The sequence below is a fragment of the Glossina fuscipes genome, unplaced genomic scaffold, assembly GCF_014805625.2.
Source record: "Glossina fuscipes isolate IAEA_lab_2018 unplaced genomic scaffold, Yale_Gfus_2 43, whole genome shotgun sequence".
NCBI classification, from domain to species: Eukaryota; Metazoa; Arthropoda; class Insecta; order Diptera; family Glossinidae; genus Glossina; species Glossina fuscipes.
The window spans coordinates 327925-350552 of NW_023998427.1; the positions used below are offsets into that span (position 1 = coordinate 327925).

General features: G+C 33.6%; 4 protein-coding genes across 10 annotated transcripts in view; 3 read left to right on the forward strand and 1 right to left on the reverse strand.

The window, feature by feature from the left end:
- Positions 1–22628, forward strand: part of LOC119637235 (adenosylhomocysteinase-like) — a 287510-nt gene that overhangs the window by 23764 nt on the left and 241118 nt on the right. The window lies entirely within an intron of this gene.
- Positions 1–22628, reverse strand: part of LOC119637227 (flotillin-2) — a 217893-nt gene that overhangs the window by 19012 nt on the left and 176253 nt on the right. For all 6 annotated transcript variants that reach the window (XM_038033096.1, XM_038033092.1, XM_038033097.1 and 3 more), the window contains one exon: positions 5324–5511. In XM_038033096.1, the coding sequence (XP_037889024.1) occupies positions 5324–5511 (188 nt within the window). The remainder of the gene's footprint in view (positions 1–5323; positions 5512–22628) is intronic.
- Positions 7158–15447, forward strand: LOC119637220 (glucose dehydrogenase [FAD, quinone]). The gene is made up of 3 exons (XM_038033086.1): positions 7158–7292; positions 13327–13759; positions 13827–15447. The coding sequence occupies exons 2-3, from the start codon at positions 13381–13383 to the stop codon at positions 15323–15325; spliced, it is 1878 nt and encodes a 625-aa protein (XP_037889014.1). The 5' UTR covers positions 7158–7292; positions 13327–13380; the 3' UTR covers positions 15326–15447.
- Positions 19289–22385, forward strand: LOC119637218 (glucose dehydrogenase [FAD, quinone]-like). Of its 2 annotated transcripts, none has more exons than XM_038033082.1 (3): positions 19289–19567; positions 20370–20725; positions 20790–22385. In XM_038033082.1, the coding sequence occupies exons 2-3, from the start codon at positions 20492–20494 to the stop codon at positions 22314–22316; spliced, it is 1761 nt and encodes a 586-aa protein (XP_037889010.1). In that variant the 5' UTR covers positions 19289–19567; positions 20370–20491; the 3' UTR covers positions 22317–22385. The 2 variants fall into 2 exon arrangements, with proteins under 2 accessions (XP_037889010.1, XP_037889009.1); XM_038033081.1 differs by lacking the exon at positions 19289–19567 and adding an exon at positions 20204–20306 and having other exon boundaries at positions 20790–22384.

Here is a 22628-nt window from a genome sequence, read left to right on the forward strand (position 1 = left end):
TGGACATAACTCGAGATTACTATGCAATGTTTACGTCAATTTTCGTCAAATTTACTAATGCCTCTGTTTTAGCTCAAGCAAGCAAGCAATAAACATCTCTACCCATGAATAGTCAACATAATGTAGTTCTCCTTTGATCCTAATGAGAGTAATTTCAGATTTTCAGATAAAAGTTTTTCCTTTTGCCGATTTTTGATGAGCACGATTTCTTTTCAAACTTCATCGGAAGAATCGATTCAACAATAGACGTTTGAATTTGGCATTTTTTGCTTCTTAAGCATTAGTTTCGCTAATGCATTATCTCGGAGATCATAAGAGGGAATATTTGCAATATTAATAAAGCTAAGTTAAAGTGTAACGGGGATGTCATAGTTTAGATTAGGTTTACTTCCGCGATACTCAAAGAATTACGGAGCCAATATTGCGGGCCTATAGTCGCCTATAGCCTCCCCCCAGTTTAGGGCCAGTGCATGTTCGAGTGTTACCGATGGAACGGCCAGTAAGTAACATTTTTATCAATCTCCAGTGGTGTGTACCGCAGATAGTCAAAAAAAGAATTCTATATATATATGCAGTGAATAGTTAAAAAACGTAATCGATTAAAAGGAACGAAAAAAGTCATATTCGTTCTAGGACGAATATTGGATACTCATCACCCCGATTAAAAACATTCGTAAAAGTTCGCGAAAGTGCGGAAAATATATATCACAGTCAACTTGAAAGCGATATTTTTTTTTGTTAATTTTCATCGATGTGTATTTAGAATATGACTTTATATGGAACTTGGTCTGATCCAGTTCGTTTTTTTTTTTTATAGGATTCAAGCATGCTCGAGTTTTAAACTTTGAAAAAAATAATTAAGAAATTTCCGATGTGAAAATGGATCAAATCGGTCGAAGGATCCGTAAATTGAGAGCACGTATAAGGAAGCAATAATATTAGTTTGGGGAAAAAGAAATCCATTATTTTTTCATATAAAAATTCAAAACCTAATATGTGTTGTGCTTAATACGCAGAAACTACACGAGATAAATTCATAAAAACTTGAACATATATTCTATGGGCGATGCTATGGTGGAAAAAGTTGACCATGCCCGCCCAATATTTTAGAGTATGAAAATTGGGCTCTTTCCCATTTAATTACTCTTTTTTTAGGACAATGATGATGGGCATAAAAGATTCCGTCATAGCTGACAATAAGTTTTTTACTTGTTATAAATATATTTGCATTCTTTCCTTCCCTTCCATATATAATTGAAGTTGATTGAAGAAACTTGGAATACTACAAATATTGTTGCGTGATAAACAGAGCGCTCGTGTGCATAGCCATCACTATAATTAATGCAATTAGGGAATAAAACTTTTTTAAAGTACATTAGACTATACAAACACCTCATGGAAAAGCGAGGAAAGGCATTGAGGATTTTTGAATTTTGGATTTTTGTTTTTTTTAATACTTGATACTTTTTTAATCAACAATGTGAATCATCTGCGCACTGAAAAAGTACTTAAGCACGCCTTAGCTAGGTTTCATTTGCGAGTTTCGACTTCTTTTTTTTGTCGTTATGTATGCATGCAAGAGATGGAGAGAGAAACGTTCTGCCAAAACTGTGAAATCAGTTGGCGCTTTGAGCTAGTATGGTTGCTCTAAGTTATTATTGATTATTTGGAGCTGCATTTGTAAGGGAAAATAGCTGAAAATTGGGAATCAAATAAAATTCAAATAGAATTGTTTTCTTGCAAACGGCTAAAGCAAACAAAAAATTTAAAAATTTCTGAAAGATTAAGTAAATTAGTTCATTTTTATACCCATCACTGTAGGATGAGTGTATATTCGTTTTGTTTTTTTTTTATAATATATATAAAACTCCCAAAAGGAAACTTCAGCTTGATCAGTGTGAAATTTTGAGTTGATTTAGCCATGTCTGTCCGTCTGTGTGACTGTGTGATGTATGATGTATGTGGCACTCTCCTGGCCGCAAAAATGAAGATATTAACTTCAAATTTGGTAGAAACAATGAAAGTTTCTGAACGATGGTTGGTATTGATCATGATCCAAATTGATCACAACAGATGCACGCAGTGGAGCGTAAACGGAACGCAACTCATTTTTTTTTTTTTTAAATTTTTGGATTTTTGCTCGTTACTCGGAAGCTATTAAAGTTAGAAAGCTGATATTTTCCACATTTGCTCGACGAAATACTTTACTCTCCAGGTCCCAAAAAAAAAACGAATCAATCGGCTAAGCTCACAAAAAGTTACGAGTATTTTTTAATTTCATCTTATTCAATTTATTGAGGTTTATTGCTTGTTTATCATACGGCAAATAAGACAGAATTTTGAATTATTTTGTAAACTCCTTAAATGAAGACATAACTATCTGCCTAAAAATGGGTTAATTTTAAAATGACTAGAGGGTAGATACCGCGATTAATTTCGTTTTTAATAATACCAGCGATATGGGTATCAAATAAAAGAAATTGAAGAGTAGAATGAGAAAAGCATAGTGGTGGGTATGAGAGCGATATTCGGCATTGGCCGAATATAACATTATTGTTATTATTTTTTTTGTTTTTTTCGTTTTTTGCCTTTTACTGTAATTGTAATCAACTCTGTACCGTTATCGATCTTCCGATACATCGCAATATAATGTCACTATCACTGCGACAAAGCGCCAAGAATCAACAAATCTGAAATACTCGTCATTCTGCTAAATGTGTTAATCTTATCGCCAACAAGTCTAATCCATTCTACTAAACAGGCAGACAAGAGAGGAAGTTAGTAAAATATATTGTTATTAAATAATCAAGTAATGTTGACGAAAGTATAGGCGAACATCAAGATTGACGGAAAAGGAGTTTTGAGAGCAATAACAGAGCGCTGCGTGACCCTTGAGAACCTCTTACGTTGCCCGAAAATGTTTAAGTAAATGATTTTGTACATTTGTCAACAACATAAATTAAAATGTATATATGTTGTTGCATGTCGATTTTTGTAAAATTTTCGCGTATCAAAAGTAGCTTTTCGCGTACATACATCGGAAAATTGATGCGAGCAATTTCTTTTTGTGCATTTCATGTTCTGATAACATCTTGTCGCATAACAAAGTGAAGCATAGCTTGAATGGAACGATGGTGAGTTAATCTACATACATGTACCTTTTCCTTCCTGGATCAGAGCAATTTATTTTGACGACGATGTCGACGTTACGACTAGACGCCTTTCAAGCGAGAAAACAAGAATCGTCATATCTTTTGCACTTTGAAATCGAATTGTAATAAAATAAAAGCTATAAAGAAATTAATTCACTTTAAGATGTTTTGTGAAAATAAAAAACTTGCCTTTTATCTATCTAAACACAATACATTCTTTATAGGTATAAAAATGAAAAGATATATTTATTCAAATTCGTAGTTCAAGTTCACAGTTCATATCTTTTCTATGAAATTAATTCATTATTCATTTCGTTTCATTTCATTTTTGTTAAAAATTGTACATAACTTTTTCTTTTATTTACGTTTGAATGATATTGTTATTGATTGTATCGTTACAAAACAAAGAAACGTCAACTTTGCTCCTTATTTTCTCATTATTTTCGCGAAATAAATTTCGATTGACAAACGGCATGCATGACTTTCAAGGTACGCCGTTCAAATAAGCGCTGGTTACAATTAAAAGATGAATAATCGTTGCTTTGTTTTTAATTTATTGAATTCTAGAACAAGAAGAAGAGGAAGAACAAGAATAGTAAGAAGATTCCTTAGTAGTGACAATGACTTCGATAGACATATTCAACAATGATGAGACGTTCCAAACCAATGACTATTAATAATGGAAGACATCTATAACGAGAACAAATAACTTGTCTCGAATACAAATATTTTTCGACCATTGACCACTAAACTGTTTAATGTGTCATTACGTGGCCATGGGTTATTACATGACACATATAAATTTAAAACGTATTCTCATATGTAATTAGAAATCACAACAAATTGTGCTCAACTGTTATAGTTAGCAATACAAGCAGGTGCCATTGAGATATCAATAACGATTGAAGGAAAATAATTTACATAAATTATGCCGTAAGTTATGCCATATAAATGGTAAACGTTAGGTTAAGATTCTTATTCAATCTGCGAAACGTAAATCTGAAAGTTTTTAATTTTCTCTTGAAACAGATATTAATCGAAACACCACGACCTTAATGTAGATGATAGCCTGGATTGCTGGGCTTAGATGTAGCATGTTTACATGTGTTGTGTTATTGTGATGGATGCATTCTTTGCCATCATTTGCATTATGTTGCGAAGAATTTCTACTTTTAGCAATGAAAATCTTCCATGGAGTTTTGACGGCTTCATTTGGAAAGGCACTGTCTTATCCTTTAAGATTTACAAAAAAAAAATCTTTACTTTCATCTTTTTATTTTTAGAAATTCCTTACTGGCTTAAAGGGCTTTCCTTAAAATTCCTCAAAAAATAAAGCGTTCTCCTAGTGAAATATTTTTACTTTTCAATAAACTTCAGTAACTGTTTAACCCTGAACTCTGTCCCTCAAAATATCATATAATCGCCCAAAAACAGTATATGCTAAGAATACTTTCAATGAACTAACCTCTGCCGAATATCTGAGCTTAAGGAAGTTGTGAAGAAACTGGAAAATATGAGGAATGATATTATCCTGATCCTGAGCGTGAACTTGATTTTGAATTTGAACTTGAATTTATAGGAGAGGCATGCGCGATTTTCTTACTTGTTTTTACAGAGAACTTATGTCTTGAATTCAGAAAGACTTGCGTCATTTACTGAATGATTCAATTTTTCCGGCTTTAATCTGATAGATAGAAGTTCTATTGTGCTGCGTGGTGATGAGCATAATAAAAACAAAACTACTAAACCAATTTAAGCGTAATCTTTGGTTAAGAGTTGAACGGAAAAACTAATGATAAAGAGAAAAACAAAATTATACTAAAATAATAAAGAATTAATTACGATAATAATAATAATAATAATAATAAAATTGTTTTACTTAACAAAACTTACTTTGTTTAAAAGTCACTTTTTTTTTTTTTGTTTTTGTTTTGATAATTTTAAAAACGAAAGAACATAAAAATAGAGTTGAAATAATTTGTTTTCCAGTTTTGTGTCTGTTTTTTTTTTTTTTTTTTTACATTATAATTAGTGTTTTCTTTCAAGTCATTTCTTTTTGGGATTTTAAGTGGAATTTTGGAAAATTTTTAGTTTTTGGTTAAATTTTTTTTTTTGTTTTTGTTTTTTTTCTTTACATTTCAAATGATTAAATAATAGTAGGGTCGACTTACTTTCATTATTTTACATTGTGCGACACCGGTTACGGTTAACGGTACACCCTGAGCAGTTTCAACATTTTCGCACATAGGATTTAAAGTCATGACGCTTAATGATAATCGTTGAACATCGGTAACTAGCCACCAAGCCCATGCCCAGCCGCCTACTATAGTGCGTTTCTTAGTGGAGCCACAACAGCCACCTAAAAAAAACAAAACAAACAATAAATGTTTATAAAGAGTAAACGAAAGGTTATTTTTTGTCTTTTTCAATATTTTCTCTATTGTGTTTATGGCAAGTGTCTTCTGGGTCTTCTAATGCTCTACAAGACTTACGTGACAAATGACATGTTTTATGTTTAGCGTTATTATCGAAGCTTATAAAACATAATCAATCGTTTTTGACTAACCAGTTTCAATATTCAATTTGAAATTCAACGCAATGCGTTTCATTATAGCTATGTATATAAGAGTTAACTTAAATTGTTGCATAAATAATCATACAATCTCTCCTTAGCTTTATCGCTGTCGCCCGGAAGAGACGTTTTGCGGTCTCCATTGGTGGACATACTCCCATTGGGTTTAATGATACGAAAAAACTATGTCGAAAAATCGTAAAGATTTTCTGACCGAATTTACGAATTCCATCTTCCAGTTTTAAGTTTTTGTGCTGACATTGTTCTATAATTAATTGTTGTAGACGAATTTCATCCGTATGTCAAAATCTGATCGTCATCTGATCGCTTTGCCTGTGGACGACTGCAGAGGATCTACGATTGCGATATCATAGTCATTTTCAAATGGGATAATAAAATAAAATCAACTTAACGAAGGGTTAGAGTCACAGACGAACGAGTCCCCATAACACCGTGTTACAAATCTGCCAAAAATAAATTACTTTTTTAATTCAGTCTAAAAATCAAAAGTTTTTAGCTACGCTTCCTTCACTTGTGTTACAAATCACATATTCCCGATTTCCATGATCACTTATCGATCGTGTGACATCTGCGAAATGGAATTGCTCTTAAATGGAAATTATGCTTATATAGAATGTCAATACATGTAGTTGTATGCCGTGTACATGGCCGTGACTTTCTCGTTGATAATGGGTTTATCTAATTGAGAAGATTCCTAAAAATTTGTTTTGCATTAGCTATCGAACTGAACACTAAGATGTAAGATTCAGTGTTACTTCTCTTTTAAGATCAGCGAGAGACCCCTTGTCAGATCTCATAGAGAAATCGCTAACACAATGGCCTCATGAAATTTGACAAATTTACTTTCACGATTTCGCAAATAGGGTCTAACGTGTAAAAGTCTAGAAATTTTCAATAAAAAATCGAGCAATAAATTTCGATATGTATTCGCGGGAATGAACACGAAAAAAACCAATATAGAATATATAGGTTTAGTGGGTTTCTTTGACTTTAATATTAATCTTAGATTGACAAGGCTGATGAAATTTTGATTTCTTAGAATTATATATCTATTTGTCTTAACTGACCTTAAGCATATGTATATGTATGTATGTCTTCTTTTTTATGGAAGTAAGTTTTCTTAGAAGAGCAAGAGCAAAAAAATAATCTTGAACATAGTTGTCCTCTCTTAACATCTTGCTTAAGAGAAGAGTAGAAGAAAGGCTTTTAGTCTTCTTTTTTTTTTTTTTTTTTTTTTTGTTTTCTTTCTTTACCATTTTATCATATTTAACAACTTTTACAAAACTTTTTCGTTTTAACAAACCGGTGGCCAACATTACCATCAACAGTTTTTGGTTGGAAGTTAAGGTCGACGGTACATTTGATACGCATGCGCAAATGAATTAACATGAAGTTTACAAGATACCAGAAATTACTTAAGCGAGTGGTAACAGAAAAAGAAAGCGTTTAAGAAAAAAAAAAAGAAAAAAATATATATTAAACAAAATAATCGAAAATACGTTGAAAAAGGGGTTTCGAGAAAAGCCCATAAATCGAATATTTATTAAGTAAGTCTTAAAATGTAATAAAAAGCGCAAGCGTCTAACGTAAATCAAATTTTAGTGAACTTAAAAAAAATAAAAAAATAAATAATAATATAATTTTTCTTTCATTACCACATAAATTATGCGGTGAAACAGATTGGAAGGCGTAAATAAATAAACAAAGCAATGTAAAGAAAAAGCAAGACATAGAGGAAAAAAGCGTGTACATTATTCAAGGAAATTGGAGAAAAATAAAAAAAAAAAAGATGATGGAAAATAATAGAAAAGTGAAACACGAGTCAATGTTATGCGAAAGATTACTTAACTTGTGTGTGATGATTAAGAAGAAAAAAAAAAAAAAAAAGAGAAATTCCCAAAAATATTGCTTGCTGTGCCTGACTTAAAGAGCTTATTTCGGTACACTATAACCGAGTGTTGTGACAACAGAGGTGCAAATAACGTTATTTGTTTGCTTTCAAATACCCACCTGTACCCACCTGTTTTATTTATGGGTTTTACCTCTTTTATGCCCAAGAAGACCTAAGGATGACGGTATAGTTATTTTGGCAAAAGACTTGCAACACCACACAAGACACGACATAATATACATCTTCTTGATTAGCGTCAAATTTTAAATCGCAATTTAGTCATGTTTGTCTGTCCGTCTATCCATCCGTTTGTGTACGGTCTGTTGTGTTTTTTTTGCGCAGAACGTTGGTATGGTATTGAAAATGAAGTAAATCGGGTAAAGGGCACGCCCACAGTACAATATAAACTGCAAATAACTCTGCTTCCTCGGTTTCTTTTGCCCATTACTCATAAAGTATTTATAGATGCTCGAAAAAAATTTGCTTGAAAATTATTTCATAGCTAAAAATTTTTTTTTATTTTATTTTTTTAAATCATTTTTGATATTAGTGACCACAAATGCGTGCTAACCTTTAACTGTAAAGTTGTTTGAAGTTCATTCTTAATGCGGTCGAAAGTATGTTAAATTTCTCACATCGCTTGCAATCTTATGATTATAACCGGAAAGTCGCTTTCATATCTCAAATAAACAAAACGTTGCGGACGTATATTCCCAAATATGAGTTGAGCTCAATCATAGTTCATAGAAACGATATATAAATTGCACTAAACATATGTTAGCAGCGACAGAATGCTAGCGACTGACAGACTGATTCTAAGCAAACTTCGATTAGATTGCAAAGCGTCTTTTATTTAGTTGATCGTAATGCGCTTCCTAGTTTCTTATAGGTCATAAAACATTCTTTGGGTGATTGCAAATCTATTCTCAAGAAATTGTAAAGAACTTTCTGGTGGATTGCGAGTGATTCGTAGACAAAGCTATTTCGGATCAAGTATATGTTTGCCTTGGCAAAATATAGAATATGAAGAGGCGCCTTCACTAACTTTGAGGACAATTTTTTAATTCGCTGATAAGGACACTTCCAGGGGAATTCTTCGGTCCCTTCTAATTGATGACTTGGTTTTTTTCCGTTTGTTTGCGAAATGCTTTGGAAGCAGAATGCCATCTATAATGTACGTTTCTAATGCCAGCGGTAATGCCGTGAGGCATTTTTCATCTTAATAATAAATTCACATTTTTGAGCCTTTGATACCTTCGTTCCTTTAGTAGACGAGTGCCGATTGACATAATCGCAAAGTTTGAACTAATTGAGAAAAATCGAAATGATTGAAAGTAAGCTAATGTAAAAGTCATTCCATTAGTGATAAAAAAGACGGCAACGCGAGAATCTTATTAGTCAAATTGAAGGGCACCGTTATTAACCAGCTTACAGTATTGCTGGGTGTCTAACGTTCCCGTTAAACTTCTTCTTATTCTTATTCTTCATTATTTTTATCATTCGGGTTTCTTGTTGTCAGAACTGTTGTTCGTGTTTGTGTGCATAAAAATATTTATTAAAGTATTCAAGCTTCTACTTCCACTGTTTTCAATATCGAAACGAAACTGTGTTAGTTAACGGTATTTTAATGAAAGTTGATTACTGATTAATTTTCCTAACTTCTTCTTCTCTTCTTTGCTATAATAAACGTTTAATAGTTTTTTTTTTTTTTGTTTTTTGTCATTTTTAAAATTAATTAGTTAATGAAAATAAAGTTTTTATAAGTTGTTTTTATCTTCATTTGTTTGGCATTTTTTTTGTTATTTTTTTTTTTTTTTTTTGTTTGCATGAAAAATACATAGGTTTCTGACTTTAATAACTTGAACTTGACTTTTAAAAATGCGTTTTAAATGTGTTAAATTGCTATTGTTGTTGTTAATGTTGTTTTTACTATAAATGTGCATACCTGAGGTATATAATGTTAATAAACTTGCCTTTGTTGCTTTTGCTGCAATCGTAACTATTTGTGGGATTTTCTTGAGTTTTTGCCGCTTATCTGCATTAAATTTATGTTTACGCTTATGACTGGCTGGCTGCACATGCTTTAGAAGAACTAGTTTTTGTTTCTAATAGCATTTCCTCTTTACACATTGAAATAATCGTACGTATGTATGGATGTATGTATTTATGTATGCATGCATGCATATATGTATGTGTGCATGCATGTATGTATTTTTCTAAACTTACATATATATATCCATATGTGTACATACTGTTTATGTATGTTTTATATATATATATATATATAAAATATATTATGTATATATATATATATTATGTATACATGTATGAACACATATTTTTCTGCAATTGGTTGGAGTTGTCTCTTTAGGGAGATACGAGAGTAATTTGAAAAACAATTTTTATATTTATTGAATTTTCATTCTTTCCTGAGGCCAAAATTTTGATTTAGAAATACAGGAAAATACGTTCATAATACAATCAATGAATTTCGAAAAATATTTATTTTTCTCTCGTAAAAGAAATTTTGGAAATTTAAAAAAATCATATTTTTGATGATACTTTAAAAAGATTAAACAAGTAAGAAAATGTTATCCAGTTATGATTGAATCTTTTATACATGCATCCGTTAGCATTATCTTAAATCACTCTGGGTGTTGGACACAATGTATGTATTCTTATCCTTTGGCGGTGGGTATAAAAAAGCAAATCACTTGTGCAAATAATGAAAAATGTTAACATCGAAGCCCTTCTCACGAAGAGACGAATAGACGAGGCTCTACCATGCGTACAGTAACTGGGACAAATTTGAGTCTAGAAAAAAAAAAAAAAAAAACATTTCATCTACATCTCTACAAGTATAGAATTATGTCAGGCATTTTATTTATTATTTATGTCTCGTATTTTAAGGAAAAGGCGTTTTGGAACTTACTACTCATAGCTACCTCCGAAAGTTAAGGGCTTACTATCAAGTGTTTCTACTCTTTCTATTTCCGATAGGAAGTGAGCAAGGTGCAGACAGAAAAGACATTAGATGGAAACTTACCGGTAAGAATTTGTCTGAGCTAAGCAACCTCAAGAGCAATGGGGCTCTTGAAGAAAACTGCAAAATTTGATGGAAAGACTGCTGCCAAGTGATGCATTCTTTTTCTCCCATATACTGAAAAATGTACTGTTTGTATGTAGCCAGTGAAAGAGATATCTTGTGCACTTCCCGTCGAAAGTGTTTCCGTTTGCCTAGTTGTTAATAACAATTCAACGGGTTGGTTATGTTGAAAATCATAAATCGATATTCGCCTATATCTGTCCGCCCATGTGGTGTCTGTCCGTGCTTTGGTATTCATCGTATAGATTGCGATTTCCGAAATATGTTGACGAAATGTAGGAAACGGTCGCGTTTGCATACCGGAACGGAAGCTCTTCAAAATGGATTGGATCGCATTATATATTTATGCTAATTACCCGTACGCTCTATTTTGAAAAAGGTTTTATGTGAAAAAATTTTACAATTTTCGACATTTTCGCGACGAAATTCGGTGCAAAATAATCTGTGAATCGAATAGGATCATTTTTGGAATCCCCTTCCATGTCAATATGCTTCGATTCTAGTACTTATTGATAAAAAATTAGCTCACAATTGGATTTGCATTTGGGAGCATTCGGTCCATATAATAGTTCTCATGGCCTCTATTAGGCGACACGGTATAAATAAGTGAATAGTTGAGAAGAGAATCGAAGTGAGGTATAATAGTTAATTGGCGACCCGACTTGATTGCAATTTATTTTAATATAATTTGTTTTCTGTTCAAAAGTGGAAGATGCTATTAGAGGAAAATTAGTTAGGAATTTTAGTATGGTCTTTACGTTTCTGATATATGCGTTATGCACAATCGTTGCTCCAGTATTAATATGTTAATATAATTGGAGGAAATTGTGAGAGTGTCGAAACTTTTTTCTCTCTGTCACAGCAATTGCTCGAACTTGCGAGAGAGAGAGAACGTTCACACATAATACGATAAAGTGATGTTCGTTTGCTTTATTGTTGTCGATGGAATGATGAAAGCCGTACAATACGAGACACATTTTAAAAACATACTGCACGTATACAGCTTGAGTGTAATCCAGCGCGATGTATATATTGTTCCCTACCATATGTATCAGAGAGTTGATATAGAAAATAATCAGTTCACCTGTTCATCTTTAACGGTTAATATATATGAACTTTTACTTTTTTCGCTTTAATGCATTAATATGCAACTAACAGCATGTCTGTGTTGCACTGCATTGTAATATAGAGTATTTGCTCATAATTATTTGCGATATTTGCATATAGTAGGTAAATAAAATGTTTACCACAAATGCTAGGTTTGTTCTCGGAATGAAAGGCTCCTTAAGTTCTTTAAATTGTGGCAAAATCGCTTTAAAAAACGGGTAATGAGTTATTTACATAAGCTACCGGCCGATTCCCGAAGCCCTTAATCTGCTAGCGCAATTAGAATAGCTATGTACGCAAGTGATATTCTACTTGGAGTTTTTTTCGAGTGTAACTTAAATTCTGCATTTCTGGAAAAATCTATGGCAGTGATGCCGTATTAAAATAGGTTAAGGAAGGCCATCAAATGATTGTAGACTTATTTCATATTCAGATCATTGTCTTGGAGAAAGCTGCGACAAAATAACTGAGTTATGATTCCATTCATAATATAGCGTTTTACTCCAAACAAAATCTATCAGTTGAATGCTTCATTCAGAAAGAAAAAAAAAAGAAAAGAAAAGAAACGAAACGAAAAAAAAGACGAACGAAAGAGAATTAGAAAGGAAGGGTAGATCATCTCTTAACATTTGTTTACGTCGCATGGCGCCCTGCATAAGTCAACGTCAGCCTAACTGTGACGCAATCAATTGGAAATTGGCATGAATATCAGGTGACAAACAACGATGACATCTGAATAATAATTAATCGAAACAAGTCGTATTTAAATAGAAATGTAAAAACATTGTGGTGACCTAAATAAAAACACGGCTCTAATTATATTTGAAATTATTTTTAAAACTATTAGGTTTACAAGTACATTGTCTACCGTGAAATTTGTGATTTTATAAAATCTATCTGTGCTTATACGGTATAACTTTCATTTTCAGTTTCAGTTTCAATTTCAAGTTTTCGTTCAGTGTATGTCAAAGTGTAAAGAGATGGATCTCAATTAGCACCATTTCAGGCAGAGTTTTTTTTTTTTTTTTTTTGTTCTTAACTGGTTAAGTTGGTTTGAAGTGAAAATGCAGTAAGATGTGAAATACATAGTTAGGAAATGGTTGTGCTGGGAATATCGCCAGATGGCGGTATATTATTCAGATCTGGCCCCGTGTGGTTATCGCTAATTCGGATCGATGCAATCATATTTATCAAGGCCAGCAAATGTTCAAGACTAACGATATGCCCAAATGGATCGATGGTTGAAATAGTCATCTCGGATCGTAGATAATGTCTTGAAGTACCGCCAAGTACAAGATAATATATTGCATTTTTGTTTGGCATTGAATAAAAAAAAAAAAAAAAAAAAAAAAAAAAAAACGGATGTACATGTATATAAACGCTGTGATAAATAGGATTTAAGTGCTTTCTTATTTGTTACAATTGTTTGTAATTTAATTTATTGTTTTATTTCTCTCTTTGCAATAAATCTTTGCAGATCTGCGCATGATCTATCAATTTTATTTTATAAACAAAAGCAAACTTAAGCAAAATGAGTGCAATAGCCAGCGCTGCTGGCGTAATAGGTGGCGTTGTTACTGCGGCCACTAGTAACAGCTGGTTTATACCTATGCTAATGGCAGCTATAGCTTACTTTCAATATGAAGAAATAATGGACCCTGAATCCAAGCCCAATGATACACCTGGCGATGAGATACGAGATCATTATGATTTTATTATAATAGGGGCAGGGTCAGCGGGAGCAGTAGTAGCGAATCGCTTAACCGAATTGGAAAATTGGAATGTTCTACTTCTGGAGGCAGGCGGTGATGAAACTGAAATCTCAGATGTTCCTTTAATGGCGGGCTATTTGCAATTAAGTAAAATCGATTGGAAATATAAAACAGAGCCTTCGGGTACAACCTGTTTAGGTAACCCTATAGTATAAATTCAAAAAAATTGTAATCTATACACAGAAACGTGTATTTCTTATTTCAGCTATGAATGGCGGACGCTGTAACTGGCCTCGAGGCAAAGTACTAGGAGGTTCTAGTGTGCTGAATTATATGCTGTATTTACGTGGTAGTAAAAATGATTATGATAATTGGGAGGCCCAAGGAAATTCGGGTTGGGGTTATCGCGATGCTTTGTACTACTTCAAAAAATCAGAAGATAACACGAATCCTTATTTAGCCAGCACTCCGTACCATTCGACGGGCGGTTATCTGACAGTGGGAGAGGCGCCCTATCATACTCCATTGGCTGCCAGTTTCGTCGAGGCAGGCGTGGAAATGGGTTATGAAAATCGCGATTTGAATGGTGAAAAACAAACAGGCTTCATGATCGCTCAAGGTACTACACGACGTGGGAGTAGGTGCAGTACAGCCAAAGCTTTTCTGCGTCCCGCTCGTTTAAGGCCCAATTTGCACATCTCTATGTATTCTCACGTTACTAGAATTATGATCGATCCCGTGTCTAAATTAGCTTTCGGTGTCGAATTTGTCAAAGATCAAAAGCTATATCACGTCAGAGCAAAAAAAGAAATCATACTGTCCGGAGGTTCGGTGAATTCTCCTCAATTGCTGATGCTATCTGGTATTGGTCCCCGTAAGGAGCTAATTAAGCATAGAATACCTGTGATTAAAGAACTAAGTGTAGGCGAAAATTTACAAGATCACATTGGCCTTGGAGGTCTGACATTTCTGGTAAATCAACCAGTTTCCATAGTTGAAAGTCGTTTTCACTCTATGTCCACTGTGCTGCAATATGCCGTATTCGGCCAAGGTCCTCTAACCATATTAGGCGGGGTAGAAGGTTTAGCTTTTGTCAATACAAAATATGCTAATTCCTCTATAGATTGGCCTGACATAGAGTTTCATTTTGTATCTGGATCAACGAATTCCGATGCTGGTAATCAGCTACGTAAAGCCCATGGCCTAACCGAAGCATTCTATCGTACTGTCTTTGAGAAAATCAACAATCAAGATGTCTGGAGCATCATACCGATGCTGTTGCGACCGCGCAGTAAGGGCGTTATTAGATTACGATCTGCCAACCCATTCGATTATCCTTACATTATACCAAATTATTTAAATCACGATTTAGATAAGAAAACTCTAATAGAAGGGGTGAAGATTGCAGTGGCACTTTCCCGTACGCAAGCTATGCAAAGATTCGACTCACGTTTGTCGACTATTAAATGGCCCGGTTGCCAGCACTTGCAACTATTTACAGACGTTTACTGGGAATGTATGATACGACATTATACGGTTACTATCTATCATCCGGTAGGTACTTGCAAAATGGGTCCTTATTGGGATTCTGAAGCCGTTGTAGATCCCGAGCTAAGAGTATATGGTATAAAAGGTTTGCGTGTTATTGACGCTAGCATTATGCCTAATTTAGTTAGCGCCAATACCAATGCTCCCGTCATAATGATAGCCGAAAAGGGCTCGGATATGATTAAAGAGTTCTGGATTAAGAACACAGTCGTATAGCTGGCAATCATAATGCAAGGAATTGACTGACAATCGAGCTAAAGATGGTTTTCTTTTTAGGAATTTAATGCGAGACCAAATTAATTTAAGTCGTGCCTGTTAATTTATTTAAGTGCTATTAGAATAATTATATGAAGTAAACTATTTATATAGTATAAGAAATACATTAAGTGTTGATGTATTGTGAGGGATTTTCCTTCGGCTCGGAAGCAAGCTCACCGGATATCCAAATTCTCCACAAGACAATTTATATTTGTTGTTTGTGGATCCGCATTTGGCTAAATATGATATACTCACTGATCATTTTGGATGCTCCCCGAATGTCACAACGATGTCGCAGTATTTCCTTTTGGAGAATAAATTCTTTCTCTTACTATTTTACATTTTTTATTTATTTCTGTTTAATATATTAAGATGCGTACACTTACGAATAAGGAAAACTAATATAATTTTTAATGGCATTTGTTGTGCATGCTCTATTATGCTAATTATTTTGTTGACTTTCACTCGTGGAAAACAAAGGGAAAGAGTATTGTTAAATTATTAATGTTCACTGACGAGAGATGAATGCGACTTGACGCGACGATTGATCATTGGCGAGAGAATTAAGAAAACTTTGTGGCATGTTTGCTTATGCCGGCTTCTGACCCCAGAAGAAAAATAGAAAACCCCGATATCTCGCAAACTATGCTCAGAAGAAAAAAAATGGCACCCGCGACTTCCATTAACGTTGACATTCTTCAAACTAATCGGATCTCATTTGAAACCAAATATTTTCAACTGAGATGCCCATAAATCCCTTGTCAGTCGCCCTCTGCCTAATTTTAACTTACATTCTACCATTCTCTACGCGAATAAAAGATATGTGAGGACAAAGCGAGTGTACAACTTTGCCTCTTCACAGCAAGAGAGTTTTTCTTAGACAGATAAGCCGGCTAATGTTGCATAAAATAGTAAAACTAAATTTTCTTCGATTCCCGCGTTGTGGTACATTTCGACGCGATAGGAGAGATAAATTCGCATCAAAATGTGCACCTTTTTACACGAAAATAAACAGGTAGGCAGGTATATTATTAAGCTCGACGCAGATGTTATTTAGGGCTTTATCAACTTAAGAAAGGATATCGGCAAAAAAAAAAATTGTGAGCGGAGAAAATCACTGTAAAAGTCCAGGAAAAGCGTTTTTTCGAAAACTTTCAATTTTTGAGCAGAAGGAAAGGGAGGGTTATTAAGCAAAATATTTAGATATGAAAGGGAAATTTTTATCTAAGCGTCGTACAAAGTAAGAAAATAAAAAAAAAAAAAAAAAAAATAATAACTTAAACGCGCATGCGTAATGGACATGTAAGAAATATGTAATATTGTATGAACGGCGAGTATAATTAATTTTTGAGTTATAATTTAATTTTTAAAAATGCAGTCATATTATAACCAAAAAGGGCATAACATCACTTGCACTAGCAAATTTTGATTTAAAAATATATCAAAAAAATTCAGATACAAGAAAATAACGAAAGTTGTTGGAGTTATGCTTAGGTTTATCATTTTGAAAAATCGTGTTTCGAAATAAACGCCTGCAAAGTTTTGAGCCGAGCGAGCAGCCGAGCAGCTAGTACCATTGCTTCTATGTTCAACTGTTCTTTCTATTTTTCTCTTAATAGTGGAAAGGGTTATTTTTGGGCGCATTTGCCAATGACAGGATTGCACGTTCCACTGTTTGCGTGCTGCGAAATGAAACTCGATACCTGATTATCGTAATCAACACCGACCGAAAAGCTTATACCAAAATTTTCATTTCTGGGCAAAAGGATTGAAAGTTTCCGTATCGTTCTTAGCTGCACATCTATTCAACGGCGGTCGTCTTAATGAGACTTGATTGACATCGTTTTGTTTGGAAAAGCTTTAAAATAAACGCAAATATTTCCTAAAGATATCTTTAAGTGTGTTAGGGAAATCAACAGGTAAAATATTAAGCTACAGCTTTCTTTCCCACAGATGTTCATTTAATGCAGGCACTATTCCCTTTTGTGAGCGCATAGGAAAAGTCAAGTTTTCAAAAAAAAAAAAAAAAAAAAAAAAACAACAATTTTCCTATTTTCATATTAATAAAGTCTTTCGAAATATTCTAAAGGATACAAGGTTTCCTTTAAGCTAAAGAAAAAAAAGGATAAAACTTTGTAAAAATTTATATTGGTTTCTCCTGTCAACTGCAGCGATGCCTATGGAGAGAAAAACGAAAAATGACGATTGTTTAAAACTAATAATCATTCGTCTCTTCAATCAATGTAAAGTTGCTTCTCGTATGTTCTGCTTGCACTTGACGTGTAAAAGCAAATTTGTTCGTATTCGCATTCAAATGTTAAGTTGATAATAATTGAAACTTTGAAAGCTTTCAAAATTTTAAATTAATGTACAGAAAAGCTATTATTCTATAAAAATGCAATGATATCGTAAGCATCAAATTGAACTTGAAAATGCGCTGAAATACTGATAATTTTATGAAAAAATTAGAATTAGAATTAGAATTAGAATTTATATGCGATTTGATCCGATAATCTTCTGATGTGATACATACGTTGTATTTGTCTTTTCCTTTTATATATGTATTTCAAATTTCATATCATCAATTTACGAGAATGACTGTCAGTGTATTATGCGTTGCAAATGGAAGCTTTCGATTAAATAATTGTAATAAAATAAAATAAAACGTAATTGTTGTCGTTATTTGAATAGATCCGTAAATAAATATGAACGAATCGATTTAGTTATTATTATATTAATTTTTAGAGTCTATATTATTTTGTATTATGTAAACCCATCTAATGAACTCAAATTATCTTCTTCTTCACGGTCATATTACACACGATCAATTACATGTTTATTAAACACATATCGTTCGACTACAGAAGATTGCAAGATTAAATGAATGATAAACACGGCGGTAAAGGTACTACACTTCAATTCAGTGCTAATGATTTTTGCTGGATGGGTTTTACAGTGGCATTCGCGAGCGTGGTCACAAAGAAAAATCACTTGACAATGCCTCTCTTTGTATACCGCGCTCACTTTCCGGTTCAATCGCCTCAGTTGTTCGTCGCGCAGAACTCGGCGTATTCGACAAAGTCTTTCTTTCGGACAAGTCACAATGTTCGGTCAACGAGACGGGCTATATACACTTCACGTAACTTTTAATGGGCATTTCTCTATCTTTCAACTGAAATCATAAATATAGTATGACGCACGTCACTTGCACAATTGTTATGCGTTGGGTATAAAAATGATTTAAGAGATGATCTACCTTGATTTATTCATAGGTAAAAGAAAAAATTCTGTAGCACTCAGCCTCAGTACAAACGATGGCAACATTCAAGTTGACGACATTATCGAGAGGTGGGCATTTTCGTGCATCCACTGTAATTTCCGGATTTTGCCCTTTACGGTTACGGTCTGTATCGCTGTTTCTGTTGAAGTGTCTTAATCGTACAAAAATCACGTCAAGAGAGGTCTTTGAAAAACCAGTCGGTTCAATTGATTGCCTAGAAATTTCACAAGTCTTATTGTGATCGCATAACGATATCACCGGAAGAACGCCAAGAATTTTTTCCCCTTATTTAACGTGTTTAGAATGGAAGGCAAAAATACGTGATAATAAGGGCTACAGAGAGCAGCAGAATGTGGAGTTTTTTTGTTTATCAAGCAAGTAAATTAAATTTACGTAATTACATGTAAATATGTAGGTGCGTAGCTAAGTAAAAAATTTGATATCATAAATAATTTGAATGAAAAGTAAGTAAAAATTAAATAAAAAATAATAATAAAAAAACATATAAATAAAGCAAAATATTTGCTTAAGAGATGTACTTTCCATGCTCTTACACATGTCAACGGCCTTCCTGATAACGCAAAACGTATGCAATGCCAATTTTAAGTAACAACGTACAAGGCAATTAGAATACGACTAACGCAACGCACACTTGCCATTGGCATAAATTATTCAAAGACATTGTATACCGTTCGCTAATTGAGAATAATGACGTTTCGAAGAGGTCGTCTTGGAAACAGTTTCATATAAAATTATTCTCTGTTCCTCTAAAGTGATCTCGCGCTCATTTTTCGCATAACTTAAGCTTCCGTAGAGGCGTAATATCTGAAAGTGGGCACTAGAACAGTTACGTATTGATAACGAATTACGTCAGTAATGCAACAGATTTTTAATATAATTGATAGGAGTACTAATTAAGAGTAAGTTGGTTTTCAATTATTTTTTTTTTTATTTTTTTATTTTTTTATTTTTTTTTTTTTGGGGAAAATTAAGTAATTGTTAAATATACCTTAACTAAAATTAATTACAAATAATGCTGGATCTCGTGGATAACATATTATAACTGAGCTGAGAATGTTTGATTACAAGTGCACGTTTGATTCCGTTTTAGTGCTTGAGACAGTTACCGGCCGGCTATTTTTTTTATTTTTTTTTTTAAATTTTAATAAGTTTATCGACCCTCTTTTGCTTAGTAAACTGAAAAAAGATTCGCTAGATTTAAAAGACGCAATAATAGAAATGTTTGTTCATGCCTTTATTTTGTCTAAAAATATATGTCAAGTAATTACTTTTTGTTTTTAACATAGTTTACTCGAGTTTATTAATTATCAGCAAATTTAACATTTTTTTATAATTGTTTACGAATTTTATTATAAAACGATTGAGTAAAAGCTAAAACAAAAAAAAAAAAAAAATAAATGAAAAAAAAAAGTTCAACGAAAATTTTATTGTTTTTAAAAAACCGCTGAAATCGACAGATAATCAGTAACGTTTGTGTAGTCGTCTAAAAAACATAACGAAATAAGAATCTTATATATATATATATATATATATATATATATATATATGTATATATATATATGTAAATTAATTTTTTTTTCTTACTTTATTTTCCGTTTTAAAGGATAAGTGATTCGTATCGTATTAAGATGCGTTTAAGTGAGCAGAGCATAGATTTAAGTATTCAAAGCAGTTTGAAATTTAACGTGTTTTCAAAAATAGTTTTCAGTTTTACGCTTTTTTTGGGCTTTTATGCGAACACTCACAGTCGTGCTGTTAATAAGTTTTGTGAAAGCTCAAGTGATGGTAAATGCCCTGCGCGTAGTGCGGGACCGGCGCAAGCCATGTTAGGATCTTTGCTGGAAGCTGTCGAGGCTGCTAAATGTGAACTAAGCCGGGCCGATAAATGGCCCCCTGATTATGCAGAAGAGGTTTTAATGCACGGTATGCCTACCTATGATTACGTAATAGTAGGTTCTGGTAGTGCTGGATCGGTTGTAGCCAGCCGCTTAAGCGAAGATCCTAACGTTACAGTTTTAGTTCTAGAGGCGGGCGATGATCCTCCTTTAGAATCCGAGGTTAGTAGTGACGATAGATTTTTTTCTTCAACAGCTATTCATTCAGATATCACCTCCGTTATAGATTCATTCGCTCTCATTAAGCTTACAAAATACCTCATATACCTGGCAAGATTATGGTGCATTCAATCCCAGTTGTTGTCAGGCGATGCGCAAAGGACGTTGCTATTGGCCTCGCGGCAAAATGATTGGCGGTACTGGAGGCCTTAATGGTAATGTCTTTCTATTGGGCAAATCTAGTGATTACGATGAATGGCATCAATTAGGTAATGTGGGTTGGTCATGGGATAATATTGTTAAATATTATCAAAAATCCACTACAGACCGAGGCAATGGCACTCATTCTATGGGCCATCTAATAATTAATTTTTTCCAACATACCGAAAATTATAAGCAGCTGGTGGATCTAATGAAAACTGCGTCTTTGCAGTTGCCTAACGAAGATTACAATGCTGTATATGTGGAAAATAGTACGGGCACTATAGACCGTGGTGTACGCATGAGTACGGGGAAAACTTATTTAGGCAAAGTAGGGAATTTGCGTACAAACGTGCAAGTGATTAAAGGGGCGTTCGTGACTGGTATATCAACTGATGTGAATAAGCGGGTAACGGGTGTAGATTTTTATTTACGATCTATACCCTTGAACGTGTCAGTGAGAAAGGAAGTTATTTTAAGTGCTGGTACTTTCGGCTCTCCCAAAATTCTAATGTTATCGGGTATAGGTCCCTCTCAATATTTACGAAACTTGAATATCAAACCTTTAGTCGATCTGCCAGTCGGAGAAAATCTACAAGATCACGGCATGATGTCGCTGGGATTGAAATTCAAACGTAATATTCCCTCAATGGATAATTACGATGACGTTAACAGTATTTATGAGTATTTTATTAATCAAGATGGTCCACTGGCCGCCAGTTCCACTCTAATCGGTTTCTTAAATACTAAAAAAGGTGATAATGCCGACGTTATGTTGATAACACGTCTTAGCCGACCTACGTCTTCATCAAATATATTTAAATTCTTACAATTTAAATCGGAATTGGAAAAAGAATTTCTGCAACAGACCGAAGGACATATTTTGTTGGAATTTCAGGGTGTGCTAATTAAACCAAAAACTCGTGGTGGTCTCATAAAACTAAAATCTAGTAATTTTGACGATGGTTTACTTATACACAATAATTACGCTCAAGATGCGGAAGATCGCCAGTCCTTATTGGGGTACATACGTTACGTTCAGCAATTGCTTCACACTCCTAAATTTAAACACTATGGTTTGGAATTGTTACGTATACCTTTGTCTGCATGCGATAGCTTGCCCTACGACAGCGATGAATATTGGTATTGTTATATAAGACATTTCTTTATTAGCGCTTGGCACCCGGTTGGAACATGTCGTATGGGTCCACCTGATGATCCAAAATCTGTAGTGGATCCGCGTTTACGGGTTATAGGGGTAAAGGGGTTGCGTGTAATCGACGCCAGCATAATGCCAGACATAACGAGTGGAAATACAAATATACCGACCATAATGATAGCCGAGAAGGGTTCGGATATGATTAAAGAGGATGCTATCGCCTTTGCTGAGTAAAAGTATTACAAACCTATTTGAGCAGTTTGGGTATTAATAGTTTAGCTAAATTTTCCTAGTTAATAATTTAAAATAAAGTCTAATATTTTGAATAATCAAAAAAAAAAAAAAAAAAAAAAAAAAAAAAGAAATCACTTGGAAGTGAAGTTGGCGTAAATAATTTTTTTTTAATGTCTGGCCGATCGATATTATATAACAGATCCATCGATAAAACTCTTGCACGAGAGGCAAAACAAGACGCAGTCATATATAATTTGGACAATCAGGATGATATTTACAATCTATATAATATGACCACGCCTACAATTCTTA